Genomic DNA, 18,239 nt, shown 5'->3' on the forward strand with positions numbered 1-18,239 from the left:
TTTGGACTCTGGGTAGGATCCTGGATCAAGTAAAAAGGACTTGTGAAAAAAATGGTGAAATTTGAGTAAGGTCTTTGTTTTTGTTTTCTTTGTCACTATTTAGGGATACTTAAATGGTTTCAATAATCAAGCATTGATAAGATCTTTCATATTTAATATATTATGTTACTTCTGTACAAATGGAAACAGTATTGTACCACTGTAAATTTCCTAGTTCTGATAATTGTACTATCATGTTATACAAAATGTTAACATTAGCAAAAGCTGAGGAAGGAAAATAAGAAACCTCTGTACTCTTTTTGGAACTTTTTTCTAAGCTTAAAAGTTTGAAAAGAAGAATTTGGAGGAGAAGATATAGTAGACAAAGGGGATGAGTCCTTCCTCCTGTGGCCTGGCAGTGACCTCTTTCTTCCTCTGCTCCTCTTTGTAGGGTGCATGAACTGCAGTCTCTGAGTGAGATGCTGAAGGTGGAGGCACATGACTCAGAGATCCTGTGCCTGGAGTACTCTAAGCCAGATACAGGTGAGCAGGATGCCCATTCTATAGCCCAAAATGGCATATAGTCCTCCAATCCCTCTAGTGCCACTTATATGTATCCTAGTTCTTATATGTGAGGTTGATCATCTTTTAGATTATTTGGTCTTTGTAGAGTTAGAAGAGAACAGCTCTGTCCCTGCTCCATGATTGATGCAGCTTAGAGACGTGAGGTTCAATTTCTTTGGGGCTCTTTGTCAGGCCTAGTTAGGAACATGCTCAGGGAACATGTGGATTGATTGAGTTCTTCCAACCCTAGGTCTGAAGCTGCTAGCGTCGGCAAGCCGTGACCGGCTGATCCACGTACTAGATGCTGGGCGGGAGTATAGCCTACAGCAGACGCTGGATGAGCACTCATCTTCCATCACTGCTGTCAAATTTGCAGGTGGGACAGGGCAATTGAGATACATTCTGCCACCTACACCACCTTCTATTTCTGTGAAAAAAGTCTGCCAGTGGTGTGGAAGTTGGACAGCAGCTGGGAGGCCTGGGGTTGGATGGGAAGACAGATGGAATATAGTCTTTCAGTCTGGAGGACCCTGAGCAAACCAGGTTGGGTTGAGGATGGGGAAAAAGGAAAATCTGGGTTTAGAGGGAAGCATTCTTATTTAATTGGTTGACCCACCATGTAGAATAGCTTGAATGGGTGAAAACACAGAGAAAAGTTGCTCCCATGCAGTGGGAATGGTGGGAGTAGCTAGGCCTCCTTCCTCCATAGCCAGCGATGGGCAAGTACGCATGATCAGCTGTGGAGCAGACAAGAGCATCTACTTCCGCACTGCACAGAAGGTGAGGGTACTGGGAGTGAAGGGGGGTAAAAGCAGGGCTCAGTGGGTCTGGTGAGGCATTTGGGTATGGGACTGACCACATGCTCCACCCCTGCAGTCTGGAGATGGAGTACACTTTACACGGACACACCATGTGGTACGCAAGACAACCCTCTATGACATGGATGTGGAGCCTAGCTGGAAGTACACGGCCATCGGCTGCCAGGACAGAAATATTCGGTGGGCATCCCCCTCTCAGATTGTCAGACCACATTCTTTCGTGTTCTAAGGGATCAACTCTATACAGCTCATTTCCCATATGTATCTTTTTGTCCAGGACTTTGTATCCCCTTGAACTTACACAATAAGTACTGTGCCTCACCCAAGAATGGTGGCTCTGTGGTGTCGGGGGTTAGCTCCCAGGAGTGACTGCTGGCATTTCTACCACCCAAGTGTGCTTGATTGTCACTCCTCCTTATAAGAGCAAGTGTTTTGTTTTTTTGTTTTTTTTTTAATAGGATCTTCAACATCAGCAGTGGGAAGCAGAAAAAGCTGTTTAAAGGATCACAGGGTGAGGATGGCACTCTAATTAAGGTAAGGGCCTAGTGAGATGGGCACTGGACCAAGGTACAAGGGGACAGAAAAGTATGAGGTGAAGAAGCAGTGGCTCTTTTGTACTCTTCATCTATGTGACTCCACTCCTCAGGTGCAGACAGACCCTTCAGGGATCTACATTGCCACCAGTTGTTCCGACAAGAACCTCTCAATTTTTGACTTCTCCTCAGGCGAGTGTGTGGCCACCATGTTTGGCCATTCAGGTGAGTGTAGCCCCACTACTCTACTCCTAGAACTCTACTCTTTCTTCACTTAGTTTCTTGTGACCCAACAGAGCTATCTGACCTTCCCCTCCAACCAGTCACCATCTCCACAGTTAGGTCAGACAGGAGTGGTTGGAAATTCAGGGTGGCTTATAGACTATATTCTTTGTGCTTCACAGAGATTGTCACTGGCATGAAATTTAGTAATGATTGCAAACATCTCATCAGTGTTTCAGGGGACAGGTAAGTAGAAGCCAGCTTCCCCTAGAAACAGATTCTTTGTCTGTGCCACAAGCACACACTGTCCTTCCCCTCTGTTCATCTTACGTATCTCTGGAAAGTAGGGCTGAACAGGGAAATTTCTTGACTGGGCCTAGCCTGGCAGTGGAGGGTGGCTGTGATCTTCTTGCCAGTCCACAGGAAATGAGGCTAATGGTGTTGCCACCTCCAGAGTCCTGCCCTGCCTCTCCCTTACCCAACTCTGTGGCTATATCCCAGCTGCATATTTGTATGGCGTCTGAGCTCTGAGATGACCATCAGCATGAGGCAACGTCTGGCCGAGCTGCGCCAGCGTCAGCGAGGGGGCAAACAGCAAGGACCCACCTCTCCCCAAAGGGCTTCTGGACCCAACCGGTGAGAACAGAATATGGGCAAATGATGGGTGGGTGTCTAGATGGCTTGCTGTGATCTCACTGCTCCTCTTGCCATTCAGCAACTTTATCTCCCAAGGTCTTGCTTCTCAAACACAAAATATTATCATCCTGACTTTTTCCTCAGTGTATCTGCTATCCCCATGACCTCCCTTATCTTGGACTCAGGCCCCAGACCCCAGTGATGCTCTCTCCTGGACCAGCTCTCTCATCAGACAGTGACAAGGAAGGAGAAGATGAGGGTACTGAAGAAGAAGAACTGCCAGCTCTTCCCATCCTTGCCAAGAGTACCAAGAAAGAGCCTGGTCTGTAGCAGTCTGGTGTGGGGCCAGACAGCCAACAGGTGGTGTAATGGCTAGATAGATCCTTTCTGTGACCCTAGGGTGAGATTAGCATGAACTGAGGAAACTGGGGCATCACTGTGGCAATGCAGGGGATAGGCTGATATGGGGTCCCAATTCCAGGGGTGGGTAGTCAGGAGAAACTCCTTCTCACTTCCCATTTCTTTCTAGCCTCGGTCCCCAGCCCAGCCCTGTCCCGAAGCCTGTCCCATTGGGAGATGAGCCGAGTAAGTCTCCTTCATTCAAATGTGCTTCCAGGGTTACAGGAGGTGAAATGGTGGTGGGGAGGGAGCAGAGCCCTTTGTGTGTTGTGAGGTATTTGGACAGAGGTTCTGCTCGTATGCTCCAAGGAAGGCATTACCAGAAGGAGTTCAAGCAGCTGGTCCCAGTTAAGAGTCAAGAAAGTCCTAGTCTTTCCATCCTGTACCAGAAAATGTTGTTTAGCACTAGGGGAGCTGCTCCAACCCATTCAGCTGCCTAGGGCCTGGGAGAAATGCCATCTGAAAGCAACTTGAGGTGGGGAATAGAAAAGGGCATCTGAGCCACATGGTTAGAATTAAAGTCCAGGAAAACCAAGTGTACAAAGAGCAGAAATGAGAAAGTGTAGGTCTAAAGAGTACACTACTCCCAATTAGGAGAGGTAAGCATAGTATTTGCAGAATAGTTGGAGGGAAAAAGCTATAAAAGGACCAATTACTGAGGGACTACTTGAGAGTAGCCAGAGGGGGTTAAAGGCTTTCACAACAAACCCCAAAGCAGCCCAGCCCTCGTATGTCCCATGGAGATATTTCAAGCCAATCACCCTGTATCAGTAGCTGCAGTTTCACAGAGTGATGGTAGAATTGTACTTGGTGTGTTATTTTGACCACATCATGCATCTCAAGCTGGAATTCTGGTCCTTCATTTTGTGAAGGAACTTTGGGGCCCTGTTGGGTCTGACCTCAGGGTAAAGGACCTTTAGAGACATGGTGAAGACAGAGACTAGACATTCCTATGTGAAGGTATGAAAAGCAGTGAAGGGCATGAACTCTGGAGCCAGCCCCACCTGAAGGCCACCTACTGTTTGTGAGACTTGGACTGGTCACTTAAGCCCTGTGTGCTTCCATCCCCTCATCTGTAAGAATGGAGATGATACCTACTTCATAAGATTGTTGTGAGGATGAAATGAACTAGTTCCTGGCATATAGTAAGGGACATATGAGTGCTTATTGATAGCATTGTGTGGTTCTTGTTGTTATTCCTCCTTTACTTTTTATCTCTACCAGGCACAGGAGACAGTGGAATTCCTAGACCCAGCTCCTGTAGCCAACTCAGGACCCAGAAGAAGGGGGCGTTGGGCTCAGCCAGGCGTAGAACTGAGTGTTTGCTCTATGTTGGACCTGCGGCAGCTGGAGACCCTTACCCCAAGTCCTCAGGGCCACTGCCAGGACTCTCTGGCCATGACTCCATCTGGTCCTGGAAAGCATGGTCAGAAGGCCCCTGTAACCTCACATGCTAGCCAGGTGAGCCAGCTTTTTCCCAGATCTCTAGCGGTCTCCAGGGAGCCTTAATCAGTTTCATGCCAATATCTCATGCCAATAGCTGCAGCCTGAGTATTGGTCCATCTATGCTTGCTCTGCTTCTGTGGCACATAGGTCACCTGAACTGCAAGTTCAGGTTAAGGCTGGCTAGTTGTATGGTACGGTGATGGAGGTGGGCAGAGAAGGGGTGGTGGTGAAGAGAGAAAGATGACCTTTGCCCTGGGCCAGCCAGGTTACTTGAAGGACTTGGTATTAAGTGGGGCTGGAGGTTGGCAGCACAGAGTGTGCTAATATAGGTCTTCCAGAAGCTCACAATACCAGTCAGAGCCTAGTCTAGCTGTCTGGTGTCTGTCCTCAGAGGTGAAGTACTCAGTTTTCTCAGAATTGGTGCACACCAAATCCTTACCTGCCTTCACCTCTTTACCAGGACCCTCTTCTCTCCTTAATAACTCCCATAATGTTCTTTTATATGTTCCCAGAATGAAAAATCCCCTCAGCTTCAGGCTTCCCAACCCTGTTCCTGTCCCCACCTTATCCGATTGTTGTCACAAGAAGAAGGGGTCTTTGCCCAGGATCTGGAGGCCACACCCAGTGAAGATGGTATTGTCTACCCAGAATCCAGTAACAGCCCCACGATGGATACCAGGCAAGGGTTCTGCCCTGGCCATAGCCCCATTTTTTCCTTCCCTCTGAGGATTTTTCAGCTGGGTGAGGGCTGGGCCCCAGGTTGCTAAGGGCTTGTTTGACACCTCACCACCACCTCCTCTCTAGTCCTGCTCCCAGGCAGGAATCCAGTGGGGCTGCTGCTCTCTTATGCTCACTGCCTCTTCTTTTCTAGCAGTGAGTTCCAGGTGCAGGCTCCAACCCGAGGAACCCTAGGAAGAGTGTACCCAGGTAGCAGGGGCTCAGAAAAGCACAGCCCGGACAGTGCCTGCTCTGTGGATTACAGCAGCAGCCGCCTTTCCAGCCCTGAGCACCCCAATGAAGGTGAGGCTACATCCCTGAGGGAGGGACCAGTTGACTGAAGCAGGGGATGCTTCAGATGGGTGCAGTGTGATGCCTCTCCACTCCCCCACATCCAGACTCCGAGAGCACGGAGCCCCTAAGTGTGGATGGCATCTCCTCAGACCTTGAAGAACCAGCTGAGGGTGACGAAGAAGAGGAGGAAGAGGAGGGAGGCACTGGCCCTTATGAGCTGCAAGAAGGCAGCCCCCATACCCCGGACCAGGAGCAGTTTCTAAAACAGCACTTTGAGACTCTGGCCAATGGGGCTGCTCCAGGTGTGGCCAGAGGGTCAATATTTGGTCACTACAGTCTGCCCTCTTCCTCTCCTTGCCCAGCTGAGAGGGAGGGTCAGGAAGGCAATGCTTTGGGGTTTGCCTCTAGGGGAAGCAGAATCTGGGGCAAAGTCTTGGCTTTTTGTCTCAATTCATGATTTCCATGACTGGCAGGGGGCCCAGTGCGGGTACCAGAGAGGACAGAATCTCAAAGCATCTCTTCACGATTCCTGTTGCAAGCACAGACTCCTCCACTCAGGTACAGAGACCCCTCCCCACAGAAGCTTGGCTCTGCTAACTTCCCAGTGCTCCTACCTCTGGAGAGCACACAGCCCTCCTGTCCCCCTTTCTAAGGGTGTTCTGTGCTCCAAATATTAGGACAACTGGTCTCACCTCAACCATGGTGGACTGGATTGTGCCTATCTTCTCCTGGCACTTGTCTGGCACTTGTCTGGTGCAGGAATCAATATGCTCCCTCTGTGCCTCCCCTCCCCACCGCCCCGCTGCTTAGTGGAAGAAACACTAAGTTTTCTCTGGGCCTTATTCTACATCTCCTCCCTATAGGGACCCATCCTCCTCAAGCCTGGCATTGATGTCGAGACGCATCCAGGTGTCACAGGTGTCTGGCGAGCAACAGAGAGGCAGTGATGCTAACCCCCCAGGAGCACCTCCAGAGGTGGAGCCCTCCCCTGCCAACCCCAGCCCCCATCAGGCAGCCCCTGTGCTATTGCCACGTCGTCGTCACAACCTGGACAGCAGCTGGGCTCCCAAGAGAGTGATCACAGCTGGCTTCTCAGCTGGACTCCAGAAAGCCCAGTCTGTGCAGAGTCTGGTGCCACAGGGTGAGGAGCCTGATGAGCTTAGCCCCAGAATGTGGGGAGTGTGGAACTCATGGGTGTACTAAAGGAGGGTAGGACTGGTGTGTCTTCCAGTGGGTATCCTTAGTGGGCATGTGCAAGGGAACACCAGCTCCTAAAGTTTGAGCTGTAGCACCCGGGTGTCCTTCCTCACCACTTGACCTGTATATATCTCTTGTCTCCTCAGCAAATGAGATGCCTTCATCAGGCCCATTGCTCTCACAGGACATGGAAGTCCAGAATGGCCTGGATTCCCTGCCCCAGGTTGATGGCCGTCCATCTTGGCCCTACTCCTACCAGAACCCTACCACCAGTTCTATGGCCAAGATATCCCGCAGTGTCTCTGTTGGGGAGAACCTAGGCCTAATGGCAGAAACTCAAGCTCCTGTCTCTATTCGAAACTCACCACTCAGCAAACTGGCCCTTCCTAGCCGGGCCCATCTGGTCTTGGACATCCCCAAACCACTGCCTGATCGTTCTACTCTGGCTACATTCTCACCTGTAACGAAGGGCTGGGCCCCTGATGAGGCAGAACAGGCTGGCTCCCCAGCAGGCCTAGGAAAGGCTCATAGCACATCTGAGCGGTGGGCCTGTTTGGGTGAGGGTACTGCTCCCAAGCCTAGGATGGAGTGCCAGGCTCAGCCTGGGCCCAACAGACCCAGTGCCCAGCAACTGCCAGTCAGCCTCCTCCGAAGCCCTGAGAACCTGCAGCCCCCACCCCCTGAGAGGACTCCCAATCCCATGGAATGTATCAGGCCAGGCGCAGCCCTGAGCCAGAACTCAGGTGTGCACAGCTTCCAGCTCTTATCTCCTGCCCCATCCTCTCTCTTCTGTCTCTGTTAGCCACTCTGTGGTCCATCCCATTTCTGTGCATCCAGCCTCTGGTGTTCTTCATCCTGTCTGCTCCTGTCTCATTCAACCCATAAGTCATATCCCTGATGGTGAGACACTCCTGCCAACCTTCATGATCTCTTTGTGACCAACTTACCCCTTCTGGACCTTGGGGTTTGAGCTGGCTCTCTCCTCTGGACTTTGTTGTCTGTGTGGTTTTGGAGAATGTATTATAAGGGAAGGGGGGAAACAAGGCAGTGGCACAGGCCTGTAGTCCCAGCTACTTGTGAGGCATAAGCAGAAGGATCACTTGAGCCCACAAGTTCAAGACCAGCCTGGGCAATGTAGTGAGACCCTCATCTCAAGAAAAGAAAAGAAAAAGAAAGGGACATGAGGAAGGGATTCAAGAAAAGAAAAGAAAAAGAAAAAAAGGGACAGGAGGAAGGGATTGAGGGCTGGTGGGGGTTTCAGTGCTGAGGGGTAGGCCTCTCTTGCTTTGAGCAGCCCTGGATGGGAAGGTCTGAAATGGCTTGCTGAGTCTTTCTGGTGTGGTTTTTTTGTCTTTTTTGGAACTGGGGGTTGAACTTAGGGCTTTGCGAATGCAAGGTAGACACTAAGCTACATCCCAGCCCTTGCTGAGCCTTTCTGAGCTGTATCTGTTCCTCACAGAACTGGTGGTGAGCCTGGAGCAGTGTGAAAAACTTGTGGCAGAGCTCCGTGGGAATGTGCACCAGGCTGTACAGCTCTACCACTCGGTAAGCGTTGGGCACCACCTGGCAGGAAGACAGAGCGTGACAGTAGTGCGAAGTGTTTGATAGCTGAGTGTCTACAATGATAAAAAGGCTCTTCCACTAACAGTGTGAAGCACTGAAGACATCTGGGCAGAAGAAGCAAGGGAGTTATAGGCCAGTCCAGACCTCTTTAACTAGGTACCTACTGGTCATTTCTAGTTAAGAGCTTGAGATCTCCTCAGACAGGAGGATAGAACATGGAAAGACTGCATGTTCTAATTTTCTCAAGACAATCCCAGTTTATGCCTGTTGTCCCTGTGTAATTATTTAACAGTATCCCTTTTCATTTTTTTTTAATTTAAATTTTCCAAAATTATCTGGCTACAGTCCAACAGGGCCCAAGTTTTGAAAGAGAAAGTGGAGCCTACATGAATTGTAAGGAGTGGTTAACAATATATAGATGATTCCATAATCTGAAGGGATCCTCCTCTGGGTCACCTTCTAGTCTGTGAGGGTCCCATATTCCCAGGTCATAATGAAATTGATTCTTGGAGTGTGGAACTCCCAACCAGTCCCTTCTTCTGAGGCAGCAAGGGAGTTATAGGCCAGTTCAGACCTCTTGAACTAGGTACCTACTGGTACCTGGAGCAGGTGGGGCCCCTCCCTTTTACATATACATTGACAAGACCCTTCACTGTTCCTTCAGCTCACTTCTAGGGGTCTTATTGCAGGTGGCTGGTTGCAAGACGCCCTCAGCAGAGCAAAGTCGAATCATTCAGCTCCTCAGAGACACCTTCTCTTCAGTGCGTCAGGAGCTAGAGGCCCTGGCTGGTGCAGCGTTGTCCAGTCCAGGCGGGAGCCCTGGGGCTGTGGGAGCTGAGCAGACACAGGCCCTACTAGAGCAATACTCAGAGTTGTTGCTTCGAGCAGTGGAGCAGCGAATGGAACGCAGACTCTAGCTTCAGAAGCCTGTCCCAAGTGAATGCTTCCCCATTCCAAACTGCAGCCCCTCTTCCACTTACCAAAACCTGTGGGAAGTGGATAGCAGGGATCAGTGCTCAGAGGTGAAGCAGCTTTCCCAGCTACTACTCCAGGAGCCCCTGTATTTATTAATTTATTTCCCAGACTGTTGCCTCACCTCTTTGAAACTCCAGCCTCCACAGCCGTTCTAGTGGTTCATGGCAGGGGTAGGTCTTGGGTCTTTGTCATCATGGTGCTGTGAGGGCTAGGAGGGCAGCCTGCCCCATCTGGGAAGGGCTTGCCCTCTTTTTTAGAAGCCATTTGAAATTACTTCAGGGATCAGCTCCCTGGGGTGGAGCATTCACAGGGTACTCCATGGGGGTAGAGGTGAGAGGTAATGTGGTATTCAATGCCCTTCAGTCAACTGAGGACTTTCACCTCTATTTCCTTTCCCCTCCCACACCAGCTATACTCTCCTGGCTGCCAGAGCAGGCGTTGTTTCCCCCAGTTCCTGGCAGTTTAGGAAGGCGGACAGAGCTGCCTGGACTTCCAGAGCATCCCCAGCCATCAGGAAACTCAAATTGGTATCAGGACCTGAGCCTCCACATTCCACTTCCACTCAACCCCCCCAAGAGGGCCCTCGTATTGTCTCTACCCTTGTGCCTCCTTTTCTCTGTCTGGCAGAGCTTATGGATCCAGCTCTGTGTCATTGCTGCAGGACAGTAAGGTCCTCTGCTGGGCAAACATGAAGCCCTGTCCTCCTTTCCTTAGTTCCTTAGCCTTCTCTATCCTCCAGCCTTAGTCCTCAGCAGGCTACCGAAGCCCAAGGGTCACCAAGTTCTCCCTGAATCCTGAGTGATGCTGTCAGAAGCCTGTGTGAAATTTCCTTCATGGTTTACAGGGCACTTACACACCTTCTGAGGACCTTGGCCACAGATGAAGTCTCACATATACGTACATGTACACACACAAACAGTTGGGTGCTCATTGCTAAAGTCCTTGGATGGCTGATATGTGCCTGGGTTTCTCTCATATTCTGCCTCAGTTTCACTACCCTAACTTGTGTGGAACTCAAAAAGGAATGGAACACACTACATCCAAATTCTGGATTCTTCATGTCCACAGCCTAGCTATGTGATGGACCATTAGACACCTAGTATGAGGAGCCTCCTCAAAGACAGTGCTGGGTACCCATCAAGGGCTCTACAGATACTGGAGGTTGTGGAGAGGGAGGCAGTAGGGCCAAGAGACACACAGGAAAAGTGGTAGGTGGGACAGTAAGTGGCAGAGGTGAGGGACAGATTAGAATTTAAGGGGCCATTCTTGGGTTGAGGGGAAGGAGAGGGTGTAGTAGGCCCATGGTTTTGGACCAAGTAGTGATGCAGTTGTTTCAGAGTAGAGGTGAAGAATGTGTCTCTGGGCCCTCCTGCTTCTCTCTGCCCCAGGTAAAGCAGGGCAGCTTTTATCACAGCTTCAGGCCACAAAAAAGCTGGCTTACTGGCTGCAAGCTCTGTATGTAGAAGCTGTGAAAAAAATTGGGTTATGGAGCATGCCCAGCTCTGTTCAATCAGCCTGAATGCCCTAAGACCAAAACGTTTCATGCCCCCACGCTTCTCTACCACCAGCATCTGCATGGTCAAACTCAAATGAAATCCTGGCCTCCAAAACTCTCACAGCTGGCTGTGGATCCCTGTCAGCACTGTAGCTGCCTGCCTGAGGGTAGAAATTCACTCCAGCTGTGCCGCCCCCATCACCACCAACAGCCACAGCCCACCACAAAGGTTCAGGCTTGGCACTGCAAACCCCTGCTCCACCCCGGGGCCAGGTTCTTAGCAATCCTCAGTCAGATGCTTTAGGAGAGAGCTACATTCCTGCTTAGGTTTGTGAGAAGGTAGCTGCCCTTTCCCTAACCCCCTGCCCAGGGTGGGTGGGGGTCTTATGGCCGTGGCTGCACCCCGACCCCTTCTGCATGTCTGAAGCCACCAGTAACTGCCGCCCCTGTCCATACTACCCCGTCCCAGTTTTGAAAGCCCCTTATTTATAACTTTTATACTTTGTTCCGGCAGTGGCGCTTGTCTCCTCCCCAGCCGCACGGGGCGGGGGCTGTTTTTAACGTGTCTGTTTGTACTGATGTATGAACTTGTCAATAAATACAATCATTTGTTAACTCTGGGGTGGCAGCAAGTGAGGCCGGCGAAAGAAATCACTGCTTCTCGCTCCATCCAGTGGAAAGGGGTCCAGCGGCGTGGCGAGAACTGGGGAGTGTGGGGCGGGGCCCGCTGGGGGCGGGGCTTCGGGCGGCAGGCGTCATGGCGGCGGCGGCTTTGGACGCTTTGCAAAGGGCGTTACGAGAGTTCCCGGCCGCCGCTCGGGGTGAGTGCGCTAGCGGGGCAGGCGCCCGACGCGAGAGGGGTCCCGGGGACCGCCGACACCTCGCACCCCTGCGAGATAGTGGTTGGCACCCCTGCTAGGCTCGCTCTAGTCACAGCCCCTCCCCCAGCCGGCCGGTGGGTCGCGGTCGCACGCGCTGTGGCTTTATGGAGTGTGTGTTTTCGTTATTTCAAGGCCTGGTGTTGTTGTGCTGGGTTCCCAGGGTCAGTTTGTGCTTAATAAATCTAGGCAGTGCATTGTTGCTCTTCCCGTAAAGAAGTCTCATTTGTAACCTCAAATGTCCACAGGTGGTGGTGGGCTTCTGTCTCTGAACCCCTGCAGAAAGGAGACAGTCGTCTTTGAATAAAGAACAGACTCCTCCAAGCTGTGGGCAGTTTTGGGAGAATTGTAGACAGCTGTTCAAGTGATCCTGGATCTTACCCTTACTGTTTTTTTTTTTTTTTTTTTTTTCCTTTCCCCTTTCCTCTCTTCCTCTAGTCCTTATCACCCGCACCCCGCAACCTCCTGGCTTTTAAATTTTTTCTTCTTTCTGTTTTTATTATGTACTTGTTTGTATCAGTACTGGGATTGAACCCAAGGACACTCTACCAATGAGCCCCTTTTATTTTGAAATAGGGTCTCACATCCAGGCTGGCCTTGATCTTGCCATCCTCCTGCCTCAGCCTCCTGAGTTACTGGGATTACAGACCTGTACCACCAGGCCTGTTTTTAAATGATTTTTCTTTTTTCTCTCCTTCCTTATTTCTTATTTATTTTTAATGATTTTGTATCACTGACCAGCAACACAGGCACCTGACCTGAGTATTTAATGTAAATAAAATAAGCTTCCCACTGTCAGCCCCACTTTGCATTCTTCCAGGAAGATTCTTTTTAAATCCATGCACACAGGACTGTACCCTTTTAAAAACTTCTCTGCATTGTGCATCCTGGAAGTCATTCCACATCTATCTCATTCATCTGTGAAGCGGTGAAATTCACTGAAGCAGCCCACTATTGATAGGCATGTCAGTCATTTTTAGTCTATTGTTTTCAATAATTCTACAGCTAATACTTGAGTTTTCATTTAATATATTCTTTAAGCACTTCCATGTGCTAGGCTCTGTTTAGTATATTTCAGTACATCATTGCACGAATAAAACAAGCTCTTAGGGCTTACATTCTAAGTGAGGTGACAGACAACTGCACTGAACATGTAAATCATGAAGTTGGTTAGAAGACAAGTGCAGGGCCAGCAGCTCCTTAGGTGGGAGAGTGCTTGGTGCATTCAGGGGACAGTGTCAGGAGCAGTTTTTGTGCACAAGTGCAAATACTTTATATATATATATAATTTGTAGATGGACACAATATCTGTATTTTATTTATTTTTATGTGGTGTTGAGGATTGAACCCAGTGCCTCATGTATGCGAGGCACGCACTCTATCACTGAGCTACAACTCCAGCCTTTTGCAAATACTTTTGTTGGTTAAATTCTTAGAACTGTTGGGTCAAAGGAATTGTTTGGATCCCTTTGAAATTCTCTCTCTGAAGCCCCAGGAGAGAAAAATAGCCATTCTCTAAAGGAATGATAAGCAAGGAAATCTGATACAATTGTTAAAAATCCAAAGGATGAAAAGAAAAAGGCAGTTTCCACATGTTTTATGAATCCCATGACTCGGTGGGGTAGCTTAGTGGTAGAGTGCTTGCCTGGCATGAATGAGGCCTTAGCAATTCCCAGAACAGCAGAGGCAAAAAGAAATAAAGCCTAATGAGGACAACAGGGAGATGTACTAGCCTCAGCCCATCTCCCAGGGTAACTGCTTGGGAGATGGCAGAGCCCATCTTGTCCTTACCCAGGAAAAATAAACACACATGCCAGATTTTTCATTTTCAGTTTTCTTGGGCCCACCAAGGTCTTCCCATTCAGTTTCAGTTTCTGATCTTAAGACATTTGCTTTCTTACTGATTGCAAGGTAAGGATTACTGGCATAAAGACATAGCATGAGAGGTGGAGTATGACCTTAGAGGTGAAAATGAATGACATGGTCATTGGAGCAGGTTGTAGTAACCACTGATTGGGGCCAAGGAGGAGGAAAGCGAAGCCCTATGCTCTTGTAAAAATCTAGAGAAAGGCAGAGGATGTGTGGTAAGGGGAAGGCAGGAGTCAGGAGCAAATCAAACAGGAAAAATAGGTTGGGCCTAATGATGGAGCACCTTGAATGCACGCCAGAGGCAGATTATGCTGTAAGGAATAGTGGTAAGCCATCAAAGGATTCTTTACTAGGGGCCTGAGGAGTTCAGATTGTATTTTCAAATGACTGGGCCAGATAATGGATACTCTGAGGGGGAGTAGAATTAGGCCAGAAAAAAACAGTTGAATGGTTTGATGATTCACTGCAGAAATCATTCAGCCAAGATATTGGAGACTTTCATTCAACTGTTAAGCAAATATTTACGAAGCACCTGCCATATGCTAGGTACTGTTCTAGGGATGCATCAGTGAACAAGACAAGCTACCTTATGTAGCTTTCAGTCTTGCGAGGGAGATAGACCAATAAACAATTTTAAATAAGTGAAATATATAGCATGTCATTTGGTGATAAACACTAAGAAGAAAAAATAAGGGATTTAAGAATTGGGAACGGATTGCAATTTTAGAGTGGACAGCCTAGCAACTCAGGGTGCTGAGAAGGAGGATTGCAAGTTGAAGGCCAGCCTTGTCAACTGAGTGAGACCCTGTCTAAAAGCGCAGGATTGGGGGGTGTAGCTCAGTGATGGAGCACGTGCTTAGCATGCCATGAACCCCTGGGTTCAATCCCCAGTACCCCACCCTACACACACACACAAAAGAATAAATAAATAAAAATAAATCTTCCAAAGGACTGAGGATATACCTCAGTGGTGGAGCACTTCCAAGTTGAATCCTTAGTACTGCAAAAAGAAAAAAAAAAGTGCTCAGGGAAGGAATCCTCAATATTGTAATTTTTTAAGGAGGACCCAAAGTAGCAGGGGAAAGAAAGAGATAGTGGCTTTGAGAAATAGTAGGATGACAGGAGCAACTAAGGGTGAGTCATAAATAATAGATTGCATTTAAGGGTGATGTAGGACCACTGTAGATGTCCAAACAGGTGGCACATTGCGTAAGCTGCTCAAATATACATGGTGGCCCTGGGCATCTAAGGATGATGCTGCTGTTCAGTGAGACCCAAAATACAGTTTAGCCCCTATTTCATCTGGTATCTTTTCACCCCAGGTAGATTGGAAGCTTCTTGAGATGATTATTGGATCATCCTTTGATATCCACACTGACCAGGCCAAGTGTGAGCACATTCCAGGTGCTCAGATGTGTCACTTTTGAAGGGGTCTTTCTAGAGCCTCACCCCCAGCCCAGCCATGGCCTTGGGCCTTGTCCCTAGTCATTCTAGACGTCCCACCACCAATTCTGTGGCTCCATTTCCAAATGGATGCTGGAAGATTTGCCCTCCTTATGGGGAAGCCGAGGGTCTACTGTATAAAGCCAATACATGGACCCATGTAGGATTTAGGTCATAGGCTGAGCAGCAGCCCATGGTGGCCCATCTTGGTGTGTGTTTCTTTATGCTTTCTCACTTCAACTTCTCACTCTTCTATTCCTGGTTGTCTAGGGTCCTATGGTCACCAGTGGGCATGGCTTAGTGACATAGTATGGCCTTCCTAGGGAGGGTATTTCTTATGCAGGAAATGGGACAAAGACTGAGTGCTGCTGCCTTCAGCCCCCACCCCCCGCCTTTCCCTCTTTTTCTCAGAGCTCAGTGTGCCTCTTGATGTGCCTTACCTGGATGAGCCCCCTACTCCACTCCACTTCTATCGGAACTGGGTGTGCCCCAACAGGCCATGCATTATTCGAAATGCCCTGAAGCACTGGTCAGCTCTCCAGAAGTGGTCCCTCCCCTACTTAAGGTGGGAGCCTTCCTGGGGTGGTGGATGGGCAGTGATTACTGACAACTGGGCATGAGCTGAGTATCCATTCCTCCAGAGCCACAGTTGGTTCCACAGAGGTGAGTGTGGCTGTGACTCCAGACGGTTATGCAGATGCAGTGCGAGGGGACCGCTTTGTAATGCCTGCTGAGCTCCGCCTGCCCCTCAGCTATGTACTGGATGTGCTGGAGGGTCAGGCCCAACACCCAGGAGTCCTCTATGTGCAGAAGCAGTGTTCCAACCTGCCCACTGAGCTGCCCCAACTGCTGTCTGATCTGGAGCCTCATGTACCCTGGGCCTCTGAGGCACTGGGTGAGTGAAGGCAGGTAGGGAAGGGGGGGTGCAAGGTGATCTCTGACCAGGAGGCAGGGCAGGGAATCTGGGAAGGAAGGGATCAGTCTGCTTGTTCATTCTCTCCCTTTGTTTTTTATTTGGTCCACACACTTGGGCCTGTGTGTTCAGGTGCTACCCACCTGCCTTCCTCAGGCCTTGACTTCATAATAGATGAATAAGGAAGCACTCCCAACTTCTTCCTCTTCTCCTTGAGATTTTTTCACTCCCACCCAGCTTTTTGCCTAGTATCCCTGTGTGTTGGCCCAGCTAGCATGTCCTTCCTAACTTACCATCTGCCCCACAGGAAAGATGCCTGATGCTGTGAACTTCTGGCTGGGGGAGGCAGCTGCAGTGACATCCTGTAGGTGTTGGGGAACAAGCTGGAGGGGCAGAGGAAGGGAAGATGAGTTCGGGTGAGGAAGGTTGGGCTGGACTGAAGATAGGCTGGCTGTTCTTTCACATTTCCCTTGGGATTCTGGACTCCGGCACCACAAAAGGTCTCCCCTGACAGCTGAGTTGGGTAGCTACCCATGGTACTGAGACCAGAGTGCACCATTTTTTTTTTTCCTGTTGATCCCTAGAAGCTCTCTGAAGGCCAACTAGGTCAGGAGGGAATTTAGGAGAAATCTGATGGTACCACTTCCCCTCTTGGTGGAGGTGAGCCCAGGGCCTGACCAGATCTGTTCCCTGGTGTGCTGAGTTCTGCAATGTCCACCAGCATCCTTGGTGTCTCCTTGAGCCAGATGTCCCTTTATGATGTCTTCCTTTTGCCGTAGGCAGTCTTGAGCTTCAGGGTTGAGGTGGTTGGCTCCCCTCTGTCCTCCAACCTCACCTCTAGGCTTTACTTACATTGACAGTGCACAAGGACCACTATGAGAACCTGTACTGTGTGGTCTCAGGGGAGAAACACTTTCTGTTACATCCCCCCAGTGACCGGCCCTTCATCCCTTACGGTAAGGGACATGGCCTGGAGGGGGCTTTTGGGGAACAGATGGCCTGCGGTGGAGGGAGGACAGCAAGATCCCGGGGCAGGCTGGTGCCTAGGCCTGAAACATGACCACAGGTCTAAGGTGCACCAGGACTCCCAACCCTCTGGACCCTGTACCTAGGGAACATGTGTGCTGGCTGGGGTAGGGAGGAAATGGCAAGCTGTGGGTCACTTGAGGTTCCCCACAACCTTCTCCCTTGGGCTTTAGAACTGTACACACCTGCACCCTACCAACTAACTGAAGAGGGTACCTTTAAGATGGTGGATGAAGAAGCCATGGAGAAGGTGTCTGTTCTGTTCCTGGGTTCTGGGGAGGGGAAGGAGCAAGAACCTGAGCCCCAGAGGATAAGCACAAAAGGTCTGGGGAGGTGATACCTTGCTCTGAAAAATTGTAAGTATGGGGCTTTTCCATGCTAAGTAGAGCAGGATTCATGGTATTCAGCTCGGGAAGGGACAGAGCTGGAGGACCTGGAACTTTGGGGCCTGTTTCCTGGAAACTGCTGTGTCCTTAGGTGCCCTGGATCCCACTGGACCCACTGGCTCCAGACTTGACCCAGTACCCCAGTTATAGTCAGGCACAGGCCCTTCGCTGTACTGTGAGGGCTGGTGAGCTGCTCTACCTGCCATCTCTATGGTTCCACCATGTCCAGCAGTCCCATGGCTGCATTGCTGGTGAGGACACACAGGCCACCCAAGGGAAAGCCCTGTCAAGGCCCAGTAGGGCATCTTTGGGAGAGGTTGGGGGGATTAAAAGAGGGACCCTCATGTTCAGATCTCTGTTCTCCCCACAGTGAACTTCTGGTATGACATGGAATATGACCTCAAGTACAGTTATTTCCAGCTGCTCGACTCCCTAACTAAGGCTGCAGTCCTTGACTGATGTACCACTGGTGAATACTGCTAAGGACATCTTGAGGGAGAGGTTGAGCCCCTTCTAGGCTGCTGGCTTAATTCTAGAGACCACCTGGAGTTTAAGTACTTGTCTGCTGCTCAGGGTCCAGCTTAATTTGGAATCAGCCTTGGATGATCTTGGGATATGATCTTGGGATGTGATTAGGAGATGCCAGGCAGGTTTGAGTGAGCGTGCCCAGGAAGTTGCCACACAGGTGAGGAGGAGTGGGGATCAGGTTCTACAGCACCTTTTACCAGTGTTGAGACTCTGGGCAAGTCACCACCTGTTGGCATTGGTGTCCTGGCTGTAAACTGGAGATAATAATGGTTCTACCGCACAGAGATGGAGATGATATCTGTAAGGTCCAGCATGGACCAGCACAAAGGAAGTGGTCAATAAAAGGTAGCTGTGAGTC

At 49.8% G+C, this 18,239-nt stretch overlaps 2 protein-coding genes across 9 annotated transcripts in view; both read left to right on the top strand.

The window, feature by feature from the left end:
• Mapkbp1 (mitogen-activated protein kinase binding protein 1) overlaps window positions 1-11,387 on the top strand; it is a 54,239-nt gene extending 42,852 nt beyond the window's left edge. For 2 of the 5 annotated variants that reach the window (XM_076850599.1, XM_076850600.1), the window contains 19 exons: window positions 431-522; window positions 794-919; window positions 1,253-1,323; window positions 1,420-1,541; window positions 1,820-1,895; window positions 2,008-2,119; window positions 2,299-2,362; window positions 2,618-2,752; window positions 2,938-3,074; window positions 3,282-3,337; window positions 4,376-4,612; window positions 5,110-5,276; window positions 5,469-5,617; window positions 5,713-5,910; window positions 6,082-6,166; window positions 6,472-6,749; window positions 6,952-7,548; window positions 8,265-8,350; window positions 9,058-11,387. In XM_076850599.1, the coding sequence (XP_076706714.1) occupies window positions 431-522; window positions 794-919; window positions 1,253-1,323; window positions 1,420-1,541; window positions 1,820-1,895; window positions 2,008-2,119; window positions 2,299-2,362; window positions 2,618-2,752; window positions 2,938-3,074; window positions 3,282-3,337; window positions 4,376-4,612; window positions 5,110-5,276; window positions 5,469-5,617; window positions 5,713-5,910; window positions 6,082-6,166; window positions 6,472-6,749; window positions 6,952-7,548; window positions 8,265-8,350; window positions 9,058-9,285 (3,016 nt within the window). In that variant the 3' untranslated portion in view covers window positions 9,286-11,387. Of the gene's footprint in view, window positions 1-430; window positions 523-793; window positions 920-1,252; window positions 1,324-1,419; window positions 1,542-1,819; window positions 1,896-2,007; window positions 2,120-2,298; window positions 2,363-2,617; window positions 2,753-2,937; window positions 3,075-3,281; window positions 3,338-4,375; window positions 4,613-5,109; window positions 5,277-5,468; window positions 5,618-5,712; window positions 5,911-6,081; window positions 6,167-6,471; window positions 6,750-6,951; window positions 7,549-7,607; window positions 7,743-8,264; window positions 8,351-9,057 lie in introns of those variants that run through there. The other 3 variants (XM_076850602.1, XM_076850601.1, XM_076850603.1) reach the window with 3 other exon arrangements.
• Window positions 11,388-11,585: 198 nt separating this feature from the next.
• On the top strand, window positions 11,586-18,236 carry Jmjd7 (jumonji domain containing 7). Of its 4 annotated transcripts, none has more exons than XM_076850607.2 (8): window positions 11,586-11,659; window positions 15,440-15,593; window positions 15,670-15,923; window positions 16,249-16,305; window positions 16,802-16,897; window positions 17,141-17,217; window positions 17,445-17,604; window positions 17,724-18,236. In XM_076850607.2, exons 1-8 carry the CDS (start codon window positions 11,596-11,598, stop codon window positions 17,810-17,812), a joined length of 951 nt encoding a protein of 316 aa, XP_076706722.2. In that variant the 5' UTR covers window positions 11,586-11,595; the 3' UTR covers window positions 17,813-18,236. The 4 variants fall into 4 exon arrangements, with proteins under 4 accessions (XP_076706722.2, XP_076706724.2, XP_076706721.2 ...); XM_076850609.2 differs by having other exon boundaries at window positions 15,670-15,691; window positions 15,839-15,923; window positions 17,445-17,788; XM_076850606.2 differs by having other exon boundaries at window positions 17,445-17,788.
• Window positions 18,237-18,239: the final 3 nt, after the last annotated feature.

Source organism: Callospermophilus lateralis, chromosome 3 (assembly GCF_048772815.1).
Source record: "Callospermophilus lateralis isolate mCalLat2 chromosome 3, mCalLat2.hap1, whole genome shotgun sequence".
Taxonomy (NCBI): Eukaryota; Metazoa; Chordata; class Mammalia; order Rodentia; family Sciuridae; genus Callospermophilus; species Callospermophilus lateralis.